At 39.8% G+C, this 12,718-nt stretch overlaps 1 protein-coding gene across 2 annotated transcripts in view; it reads right to left on the bottom strand.

Annotated features, from left to right (window-relative positions):
* Positions 1 to 12,718, bottom strand: part of LOC112216762 (protein phosphatase 1H-like) — a 50,754-nt gene that overhangs the window by 20,374 nt on the left and 17,662 nt on the right. For both annotated transcript variants that reach the window (XR_006079203.1, XM_024376822.2), the window contains exons 4-6: positions 8,162 to 8,274; positions 4,388 to 4,472; positions 3,987 to 4,105 (exon numbers count right to left, since the gene is read on the bottom strand). Coding sequence is in view for 1 of the 2 variants with exons in the window: in XM_024376822.2 (XP_024232590.1) it covers positions 3,987 to 4,105; positions 4,388 to 4,472; positions 8,162 to 8,274 (317 nt within the window). In the remaining variant the exon portion in view is untranslated. The remainder of the gene's footprint in view (positions 1 to 3,986; positions 4,106 to 4,387; positions 4,473 to 8,161; positions 8,275 to 12,718) is intronic.

Here is a 12,718-nt window from a genome sequence, read left to right on the forward strand (position 1 = left end):
TGTATTTTAGAAATTGACAAATCTTTTTTGGGGGAGGATGTCTAAAGGCCAGTTTATACTCTGGGGGTGGAATATCTGTAAACATGAAAAAAAATAAGTCTCTGCGACTGTCGCAACGTCCATTGACGTGGTTACCGGACTGCCACAGCAACCAGACCAAATCCTCCTGAGACCAGATGATGCAGGAGTTCTAAAATTGTCAGATAGAATGACCTACTTTTATTTCATCACACTGTGGCAGTAACCTATTTTCTGTAAGCTCGCCATTAGCTTGTAAATAATGATGTTGTGGGTTTATTTACCTGTAATAATGAATAAAAAAGTAACTAAAGTCTAGACGTTTAGACACTAGCTAGCAACAAACCAAAATATTGTTTAGAAAATTGCTTTTAGTTGCCTGGCTTGATTGGTTGACATTTACTGAATATATATATTTTTTAAATGTGTTTAATCTCTATTATTAAAATAGAGAAAGTATGCTATTTGGAGCACGGGGCTGCTGATGTTATGCAGAGGCTGTCATTTTGTGTTTATACTTTTTCAGAACGACAACGATAAGTTTGATGTCGGACAACAATAGAATGTTCATGATGTTGCTACGACAATTGTCTACAGGCATGTCAATATACGGACTGTAAACAAGCTTTAACATCTGTTTGATGCTATAAAGCCCTGTATAACTTAAATACAAATATTCTGTGAATCCATAAAGGCAGACACATTTTTAAGATTAATAGAAAATATCTGTATTTATTTTATGGTCGTTCTACATGGTCTTATGTTGAGCCACACTGTCCTTTATCCGGCTTCGGTACACTGACAATGGTGTTTGGCATGGTGGGTTGGGGACGCTGAGACTCTTTGTGCTTGTGGTGAATGGTCTTGTCCTGTCTGCGGCGTACAGCCAGCTGGATAAGACTCTGCCAGAAGTGGTGAGTGCAGGGCTCATAGACCTTCTTAAACACCAACTGTTTGGATCTCTTGCAGATCTCTTTGCTGGTACTGCACGTCTCCTGGAAAGACATGGTTGTGGTGTTAGCATTTTACACTAATTTGGGGGAAGGGACGTAGGGCACAGCTTTATTGATAAAAGTGTCAACTGAATGGGACCTAAGTGTTTAGAGACAGGCTAGTGTATTGTTTGGGACAATGAGGGACATTGGGAGCTGCATTTGAGAGGAAAGGCTGCAATAGGTCTGAAAATTCTTAGGAGGGCAGTTCTTACACTGATTGAGGAGAAATGGCACCTCAATAGCTCTCATACACAACAGTACATTTTCTGTCTCTAAACACAACCCTGCACAACCAAAAAAAACTCCCTCATCTCAAAGACCTGTTTGTAAACTTCCCCCAGCCCATTGACTTTGACAGATCATTCTTGTCAATAGTTTCCCTTGGCAGGGGGATTTTTGTAGTAGTGTTTTTGTATTGTGTTTTTTGAGAATCTGCAGAGAGAAGAATGTGGTGGTTGTGTCTTGATTTTATACCTTTCAGTGTCCCTTGGTGGTTTCTGTCCCACAGTCTTGTGGTACTCTATAACTGCAAGGTGTGTCCGCTCCCTCATGCTCGTGTATATTTCAGCAGGACCTGAGGATAACCAGAGTTTTACAAAGAGAAAAGGTAAAAAGAGAAAAGGAGTAGACTAAATTGATTACATGGTCTGGGAGGTACTCTGTGGTCCTACATCTAACCCCATAACACAAACTCATACAAACACTACCCAATTCATGTTGCTTATTGTAAATTGAGCTATCTTAGCCTTCAACTCGTAAATATTTTTGTCAACTTACCTTCACCTTGTGGAGAGCCAGCAGTTGGAAAATCATCCTGGTGGATTCTGTACCACATAAAACAAAATACATACCAATACACAATTCAACCACACCACTAATTGTATTGATCTGTATTAGACTGGCTAGCTTAGCACACCTAACATGGACATTTTAATATTGTCAGCTTGCTGTTAGCTAGTTAGCATCACTAAATTGGCAGCAAGATGTCTAGCCAGCTGAGAACCAACAAGCTAACTAACCATAGACAATTGATACACATTAATCATTGCTAACAACACACAAACAGAGAGTTAACTATGTTGGCAATTCTATTTTTAGTAACAAGTGTTTTTCAGACAAGAGTGAAAATTCTGGCTACAAGATTCAGATACTCTTATTTGCAAACGTTAGCTAGCTTACATTAACGTTAGTCAAATATGTTTAATCTGCTGAAGGTAGCTACCAGTCTAGCAGTGACTAGCATTGCTTAGGCCAAATTGTTTGACATTAGTGTGTATCCAAAAGATAGCTATGCGATTTAACTGATGGCTTTCAGAGTTCAATACAGTACTGTAGCGAGCTAGCTAATTTAGTCCAGCTAGGCTAGCAAGCTAGCTAATTGTAGGTTACCTTAAATTGAGAATCTTCTGTTTTGTTGTGAAGGAAAAAAGCTGGCGTCGAAATGAATTCTCCATCAATTCAGCCTAAAAAAATCCCTCTGATAATCTTTGGTCACCGTAAACATCATTCATCATAGCCACAAGCCACTGGAAGCATCAGGGTAAATCTCTGGTAGGTAGAACGGTGAATTATAACTCATTTTTAATTAGCACAGAACACCACACTGGCATGATGACAAACGTTATCAAACGTTTCCCCAAGAAATTTGGTATAGAGAAGTACTGAGATTACTGTGTGTTGTTCTTTCGAAGTAACAACACCATCTAAATCCAAGTTGGTGGGCACGCCCCATCTACCTAGCGGAGCGGTATCTGCATTCGCTATGAATGTCGGACTTTGTGGTTCCATATGAGCAGACAAATACACAGGAAGTCAAAACTTCCTGACTACCAGTGAAATGCTTGTGTTATGGATCATTGTTTATGTTTATGACAAAAACGTAATGTTGTTAACATAGTAATGACTATATGCAGAGCCAGGGTGAAATGTCCCTTTAAGTTAAACATGAATTCAAACTGGATAAGGTAAGGGACAGGGTTAAAAACAGAAAACATTTAAACGAGTGCCTAGCACCGGGATTGAACCCGCGATCCTCGGAGTCGTAGCGGGGTTTAAGCCATTCCTCTATGGTAATAGGTGCTTACGTTGCCCCTAGTGACCGGTATTGAAGGCATCTCCTGACATCCTGGGGACCCCGACACATGTTGAATACTGAAGTGGATTTGGTGTGACCTGGCTGCTCTAAATACAGAGGATTAGACATAACGCATTATGAGACATGGCCTGCTTCCCCACAGTGAGTTGTCTAGTCCATCCTGGTCCAAACTGAGCTGAATGCTGTGTCCCAGGAGAGCAGAGCTTCACCACTGTATAAAGGAGCTCCACACTGTAGCACCAGCCACATGCTGCCTCTGCTCCCTCTGCCCTCATCCCCAGCCCAGCCCAGCCTCTCTCATCCTCTCCCCTACCCATGCATCTCTTTACCTCCCTCTGTCTTTCCCCTGTTTCTCTCTCTCCCCTTCCTCCACAGTTCATCTAAAGAACAAGGAGGAAGGGTGTCTGTACAAGCACTAGGCACACACCATCCATCCCTTTAACACACTGCAGAGACACAAAACAGAGAGAGCACCGCCCATCCTGCCTGGTGGGCCTAGCAACCATGCGAGTACTGCACACAGCACCCTGTCTGACACACACACCAGGGGAGTAAAGGGGGGGATAGAGGGAGAGATACTTAGGGTGAATTACGATGGAGTGAAAAGGGGCAGCAATAGTGATAGATACTTGGTATGAATAAAGATGGAGAGGGAGAGAAAAAAGGAGGGTGATAAGTGTAGCTATATAGGGTGGTTAACAATGAAGGAGATAGGGTAGAGAGAACAGGCGCACAATAACTATAGGTAGGCCTACATACAGTACAGTGGATAAAGATGATGGAAAGATACCCATACAGAGACTGCTTTTAGAAGGCTGTATTGTTCAGTTTACATGTGTTTTGTAACCAATTCAATCTGGTAGATGAAGTGTACTGACCATCCATTCATTGTGAAGTCTCTGTAGAGCATCCTCTTGCCCACCTCCTTCCTCTGTACTCTCCTGGGGAACTCCAGATGGGTGAACTCTCCTCCCAATAGGTGAGGCTGCATGAAGCCCTGCACACAGACAGAAAATGTTACATTACATTTGGTAGGCTATGTTCAGACAGGGCCATCTATGCCCTGACAGCCAAGGCAATCTGTCAGACATTTCTAAAATATCCTTGAAGCTCAAAAGAAAAAACAACAAGGGAGTCTCATGATATTGTATAGAATCACACACTGTAACCTTTCATGCAGGGTCCAAGGTATCCTGACTTATAATCATAGCTAGCTATATATTATAAATGTAAATGACTGGTGTCCATGAAAAAAAGTGAGCCACGGTTCTCTTCTCACCAGGAACTGTAGCCGTTGTCTCTCTGACTCTGGAGTGAACTCTGTGGACATGGGTATGACCTTCCCGTCCCTTATAATGATCGCCCTGGGGATACACGCACAAACGCACAAGCACACACACACAAAATAAAGAAAAGGTCCAAACAATAAAAAATAAAAATTCAAGCAGAATGGTGCAAATCCCCAATTGAGGTACATTCTGCCAGAAAATAAACATCAAAAGAAAATACGGATTGTGCACATTTCCTTTCATTTTTTATATGGTTTTATTTAACGTTTATTTAACTAGGCAAGTCAGTTTCCCTAGCAGCCAACCTGCTTGAACCAAGCCCTTGTAATTATAGTAAAATACAGAAATACAAACCCCTCTTCTCTTAAGGAAGCATCGACTTTTTTACAGTACAATAAAGTCAATTTTATGGTATTGTACTGTGTCATTACCCAGTACTTGCTTTGATACCGTATTTATATTACAGTAGGTGTACTGTAATATTAAACACTTAATTTTACTTGCCACTGAGCTGCCTGTAAATTGCTGTCAAATTCATGGTAACCCCTTTACAGTGTGCATGTAGGCGGTATATGGTATATAGTACAGTATATACCTGGATTTGACTGGTTTCACTGAGCATAATATTATGTTCACTCCTGGGTGAGTACAGTACAGTGTCAGTGGACCAAAGGTATTTAGACATCCTGTAACTGCCAGGCTTCTCCACACATACTCTCTCATTTACAACACAATATATTATGGTGCCTTCAGCACTTAAGGGTACAATTAATAATGTACACACAGATTTTCTTTCAGCAGGGGATGGCAAATGTAGCCAAAATGCATGAAAATGTAATTATGTAGGACCACCTGAAATAAAACTGATGAATGCCTCTGCACTGTAGGGCACTCATTCGCGCCACTGTTCACTCTGTTTGCTAAACATATACAGTACCAGTCAAAAGTTTTGACACACCTACTCATTCAAGGGTTTTCCTTTATTTTATACTATTTTCTAAATTGTGGAATAATAGTGAAGACATCAAAACTATGAAATAACACATATGGAATCATGTAGTAACCCAAAAAGTGTTAAACAAATCAAAATATATATTATATTTGAGATTCTTCAAAGTAGCCACCCTTTGCCTTGATGACAGCTTTGCACTAAGTCTTGTCATTCTCTCAACCAGCTTCATGAGCTAGTCACCTGGAATACATTTCAATTAACAGGTGTGGCATGTTAAAAGTTAGTTTGTGGAATTACTTTCCTTCTTAATGCGTTTGAGCCAATCAATTGTGACAAGGTAGGGATGGTATACAGAAGATAGCCCTATTTGGTAAAAGACCAAGTCCATATTATGGCAAGAACAGCTCAAATAAGCAAAGAGTTACTTTAAGACATGAAGGTCAGTCAATTCTGGAAAATTTCAAGAACTTTGAAAGTTTCTTCAAGTGCAGCAAAAACCATCAAGCACGATGATGAAACTGGCTCTCATGAGGACCGCCACAGGAAAGGAGTGTTAACTGCACCTCAGATTGCAGCCCAAAGAAAATGCTTTACAGAGTTCAAGTAGCAGACACATCTCAACATCAACTGTCCAGAGGAGACTGAGTGAATCAGGTCTTCATGTTTGAATTGCTGCAAAGAATCCACTACTAAAGGACACCAATAATAAGAAGAGATTTGCTTGGGCCAAGAAACACGAGCAATGGACATTAGACTGGTGGAAATCTGTAATTTGGTCCAAATTTGAGATTTTTGGTTCCAACCAACGTTTCTTTGTGAGATCCAGAGAAGGTCTCCGCATGTGCGGTTTCCACCGTGAAGCATGGAGGAGGATGTGTGATGGTGCTTTGCTGATGACACTATCTGTGATTTATTTAGAATTCAAAGCACACTTAACCAGCACTGCTACTACAGCATTCTGCAGTGATACGCTATTCCATCTGGTTTGCGCTTAGTGGGACTATAATTAGTTTTTCAAAAGGACAATGACCCAACACACCTCCAGGCTGTGTAAGGGCTATTTAACCAAGAAGGAGAGTGATGGAGAGCTGCATCAGATGACCTGGTCTCCATAATCACCCGACCTCAACCCAATTGAGATGGTTTGAGATGAGTTGGACTGCAGAGTGAAGGAAAAACAGCCAACAAGTGCTCAGCATATGTGGAAACTCCTTCAAGACTGCTGGAAAAGCATTCCAGGTGAAGCTGGTTGAGAGAATGCCAAGAGTGTGAAAAGATTTCATCAAGGCAAAGGGTGGCTACTTTGAAGAATCTCCAATATAAAATCTATTTTGATTTGTTTAACACTTTTTTGGTTACTACATGATTCCATATGTGTTATTTCATAGTTTTGATGCCTTCAATATTATTCTACAATGAAGAAAATAGTAAAAATAAATAAAAACTCTAGAATGAGTAGGTGTGTCTAAACTTTTGACTGGTACAGTATGTTGTAACCTGTCACTATGAATTTACAGAGATAATTGACAAAATCTTGATCCTGAACTGAGATCTTGATCCTGAACTTGCTTGTCGCAAAAAATACACAAACCTACTCATAACATACTGGCGGTACGCTAGGCTAGTCTAAGATGTCAGTGTTTCCCCCACATTTTTTCCTATATTTTAAAGGGATAGCACAATATTTCGTTTCTACTTACCAAGAGTCAGATTAACTCATGGATATCATTTTTATGTCTCTGTGTGCAGTTTGAAGGAAGTTGAAGGTAGTTTTGCGAGCCAATGCTACATAGCATTGGAAAATGCTAGTCTACAGAAGTCTACAGAAACATCTAACTTCCTTCAAACTGCATGCAGAGACATGAAAATGGTATCCATGAATTAATCTGACTCTGGGTAAGTAGAAACAAAATATTGTACTAACCCATTAAAGTCTAAGGCCTATCTAAACTGGGGTGGGGGGGGGGTTCTACTAAGCTACATGGAAGGTCATACCAAGGATCCTTTTGCTATTTGATTTTTAAGACTGCTTGAAGTATAAAAAAAAGATACCAAAAATTAGTTGATACATTTTTTGGGGGGGGCCTTACTGCTATTAGCCCATACAAATGCATCTAGAAAAATCTAGAGGACGTTTGTTCTGAAGTGTCTGTCCTATATCTGAGATATAAGATTAAATATATATATATATATACATATATATATTTTTACATGTATCTAACCCCTTATTTTGGCACTAAACTGTCTCCATATATACTTTCATAGATTTTTTTAACAGGTAGTGAGGACCTTCAGATGAGTCTTGTGGTGCCTGTGGGCATTAGCGTGTAGCCCAAACTGTTTTGGACCCAAGATGCTTGTGGGGGTGAGATTCTCACCTTTACATAGAGGGGTCATAATAGTTTGTAGTCCAAACCGTTCAGACACAACAGACGATTTGGTAAGAAGACAGATTTTTGGGATGTCTCATGGTCTGACAAACACTGCTCTAGCGCTGTCACAGATCCATGGATTGAGACTCATCCAATACGAAAAAAAATCAAGATTTTTATGTGGATTTTTGTATTACGCTAATTCGATTTCCATGGGGGCGAGTACATTGACCTTAATTGCCAAAATCTCACACTTATCCCTTTAAAAAGAGCCTCTTGGAAGAAATATTAACAAAATGAAAAAAATGAATATAGGGGAAACACTGACATGTTAGATTAGCCTAGAGTACCACCAATATGTTAAGAGTAGGTTTGTGTATTTTTGGGACAAAGCAGTTCAGGATCAAATCAGGATAGATACAACACACACACACACTAACCTGCTGTCTCCTGCGTTTCCCACATATAGCTTTCCAAGCAGATAAACAACACACAGTGCTGTGCATCCTCCAGTGATGTTATACACCTGCTTCTCCCTCTCTATCTGGGCATCCTGAAAACATACGCACACACACAACCTGTCAACCTGAAATTAGATGTGAATACAGTGAATAACATGTTGGCTTTTAATTTGACCCCCCAAAAATCTATGAAACTAATAGGTGACAGAATACAAATATAACATACAATTAACACCTAGTTAAAGCAATAAGACTTCCTTCAGAGGTTTCTAAGGAAGAGAATCAACTAAAAGGCAAGAAACAGTGATCTGGGGCTAAGCAGATGCACTGAACTGTGAAAGGTGTGTGTGTTTGCTGTGTGTGCCGTCTGTGCAGAAGGTGTCTGTGCGGGAGAGAGGAGCTAGGGGGGGGGTTCTCTCCTACGCATTCTGCTTGGATGCTGATCGGCCATCTGATGACTCTGAACAGCACAGACGGGGGCAGCTGAGGGCACTGCCATGATAATGCCCTTCCACTCCCACCAGACCGGAGTTCAAAGAGTACATACATTTTTTGCTGGGAAATGCAGGACATTCTGAGACAAAGTAAAGATATGCAACAATAAATAGATAATTTCAAACTCTGTGGGGGTTGGAAGTAGAGGTCGACCGATTAATCGGAATGGCCGATTAATCAGGGCCGATTTCATAACAATCGGAAATCTGTATTTTTGGGCACCGATATGCAGATTTTTATTTTTATTATTTTGTATACCTTTATTTAACTAGGCAAGTCAGTTAAGAACACATTCTTATTTTCAATGACGGCCTAGGAACGGTGTGTTAACTGCCTCGTTCAGGGGCAGAATGACAGAGTTTCACCTTGTCAGCTCGGGGATCCACTCTTGCAAGCTTACAGTTAACTAGTCCAATGCAATAACGACCTGCCTCTCTCTCGTTGCACTCCACAAGGAGACTGCCTGTTACGCGAATGCAGTAAGCCAAGGTAAGTTGCTAGCTAGCATTAAACTTATCTTATAAAAAACAATCAATCATAATCACTAGTTAACTACACATGGTTGATGATATTACTAGATATTATCTAGCGTGTCCTGCGTTGCATATAATCTGACTGAACATACAGGTATCTAAGTATCTGACTGAGCGGTGGTAGGCAGAAGCAGGTGCGTAAACATTTATTCAAACAGCACTTTCGGGCGTTTTGCCAGCAGCTCTTCATTGTGTGTCGAGCATTGCGCTGTTTATGACTTCAAGCCTATCAACTCCCGAGATGAGGCTGGTGTAACCGAAGTGAAATGGCTAGCTAGTTAGCGTGCGCTAATAGCGTTTCAAACTCGCTCTGAGCCTACGAGTAGTTGTTCCCCTTGCTTTGCATGGGTAATGCTGCTTCGATGGTGGCTGTTGTGATTGTGTTGCTGGTTCGAGCCCAGGGAGGACCGGGAAGAGGGATGGAAGCTATATTGTTACACTGGCAATACTAAAGTGCCTATAAGAACATCTAATAGTCAAAGGTTAATGAAATACAAATGATATAGAGGGAAATAGTCCTATAATTTCTATAATAACTACAACGTAAAACTTCTTACCTGGGAATATTGAAAACTCATGTTAAAAGGAACCAACAGCTTTCATATGTTCTGAGCAAGGAACTGAAACGTTAGCTTTCTTACATAGCACATATTGTACTTTTACTTTCTTCTCCAACACTTTGTTTTTGCATTATTTAAACCAAATGAAACAGGTTTCATTATTTACTTGAGGCTAAATTGATTTTATTGATATATTATATTAAGTTAAAATAAGTGTTCATTCAGTATTGTTGTGATTGTCATTATTACAAATACATTTGAAAAAATTGGCCGATTAATCCGTATCGGCTTTTCTGACCCTCCAATAATCGGTATCGACGTTGAAAAAATCATAATCGGTCGACCTCTAGTTGGAAGACAGTTTAAGTCGGTATGAGTTTTAAAAAGAACAGCCAACGCATACAGTAAGTTCAGCCGGAGTAAGCCTACCAGTGTACTCAGTCTAGAGAAAGGATATGTTCATATATTCATCTCCCATACTACTGTACTATACATCCTTTCTGCCCTGATGGATAGTTTAACTGAGCCCTGCAGCAGGTAATGCTCTTTAAAGGTTACAGTATCATGCTCCTGGGTGATTGAGCCTCAGGATCTTCAAAATGCAGGCAGTTTCACTGGCCTTAGCCTTACTAAATGTTAGGGGAACATGAGATAGGATAAGCTTGAGTAAGGCAGATTAAATTTACATGGGAAGAAGCTCAGGGTGGGAGACTTGAAAGCATCCTATATTAACTTATATTGCCATCTAGAGGCCATATACAGTACACCATTTCTGAGCGATGAGGAGCGTTGAGTCTGAATATAAAAAATACTATGAGTAAAGCCTAGCTTTACTATGAGGAAGCTGCCTAGCTGCCTAAAAAACAGCTGTTGGTAACTGACTGTAATCAGGGCTGGGTAAAAATGACAAAATACAACGACAAAATACCATTAAGATCAATGTCTCAAAATAAACTACAAAATATATATATTATATATATAGTATTTTAAAATCTATTTAATAAAAAAATGAGGCAGCGTTGTCGACGGGAGCTGACGTGTGTCTAGAAATAGGGGTGGGGACAGGTAAATGTCACATGACAGGTAAATAACTCTATACAAAACAAATCTACAACATTATCACGTCATGAAAAACATTTAAAAAATGAATGCAACATGAAAAATAGCACACAGGAATGTATACAAAGGACATGGGTAAAAGATACTCTATCAGAGTTGCGTGCGGAAAAGACAGACTATGCACTGGTGCGTAAAATAAATTGTATAGAAACACACAGAAACCATGGCGATAATCAGAAACTCAGCAGAGCAAGGAATTACGCAAAAGTGGTCAGTATAGGAAAAACTATGTATACTAGAGAAAACAGTTCAGCTCTAGTTGTTTGTTTAATCCGTAACGGTTACAGAAACGTCTATGACTGTGATATGCTGTTGTTTATCTACCTTAGTTGAATGTACTCTGGATAAAAGTGTCTGCTAAATGAACAAAATGTAAATGTGAAAATAAACATACTTCTATTGGCCACGTTTCAGGCGGAGCTCGCTAGAATAATTCTCAGCATGCCGTTGCAATTGTTCATTTTTACATATACATTTATATTTAGTTAATTCAGTAGGCTTTCTTATCACGCCATAGTGCATTAGACCTCTGATACCAATGCAGGTTGAAAGGGGGGCACAAAATTGTGAACCATTATAAAAAAAAAAACGCTATAGAAAAGTATGTTGTAACAAAATGCATTGGGGTGTAGTTCAGCCAAGTGTATTACAAATGACAAAATACTTAGAAGTAATTGAAATACATATCTCAAATACATGCAACACAAATACTGCCCATCTCTGACTGTAATTATCTGCCACTTGGGATTTTATATGAATGTGTTGCATAAAATGCACTTAATCATTTGTGTTGTGTCATAAAATTGCCCTGCTGGGTGGGGTTTATGACCCCCCATAAATACATTTCCCCCTTTTCTCTCCACTTTAGAGAATGGACTCTTGGAAAGCTTTGTGTTACCACAGAGAAAGTACGGTAACATCAAAAGGCTGGGGAATGGAACAATATTAGTTGGTGTCTGGGAGATTATATCTGATGATTGGATGACAAATTGTATCTTGGAAAGTCTACACATTCTAGTGTAGATTCACATGGAATTGTTGTGCATCAGATTCACATGGAATTGTTGTGCAATTTAAATATTTAAATATGAAACTATTTGTGAAATGATTAAATGTCATTTTAGCCTCCTAAACAAGATTGTTTCATAGTAAAACGTAGGCCCAGTCAGTGGCCACACCCAAGTGAACAGACATTGGTTGAGAACTATGAAACACGCCCTTCTCTCCCCCAATACAAAAGCCCATTGACGGATATAAACCTCAGTTCCCGATGACGTGAGAACTGGTGTCCGTACGTTTAAAAGGGCTAATTTTAACTACACCCTAACAAAAATAACATTTAGTTCCACAAATGTTAGGACTGCTGTCCTAACATTTAAAAGGGCGAATTTCAACGTGGAGGTGACGATCACCACGCTGGAATGGTGAATTTCAAATAGACCAGCCAGAATACAGCGCGAGCTGATTATGGCAACTTGGTATGAACTTTGAACTATTATTCACTAAAGAAGAAGTGATACCTCCTAGACGTTGAGTTATCAGCTGCAGCTGTAAACGTACGTGGCCTAGGAAAGGACAGACAATCTCCTAAGAACAACAGGGTTCTTTAACGTATGCGCTCTACAACACTACGACCAGAAAGATTCTTCAAAAGGACAATGGTGATCTCTGCTGGGAAAACCAGTCTTCAATCTTCGACCCATCTATCGAAGTGCAGCTCAGAGTAAATATATATCTTGCATTTTCCTTTCCTGAAAGGGTGGTTATTAGAATGCATAATATTCTGTATTTACGGTAGCATAGCGTCTCAAGGTCCGATAGAGACCAAA

Source organism: Oncorhynchus tshawytscha, linkage group LG17 (genome assembly GCF_018296145.1).
Source record: "Oncorhynchus tshawytscha isolate Ot180627B linkage group LG17, Otsh_v2.0, whole genome shotgun sequence".
NCBI lineage: Eukaryota > Metazoa > Chordata > Actinopteri > Salmoniformes > Salmonidae > Oncorhynchus > Oncorhynchus tshawytscha.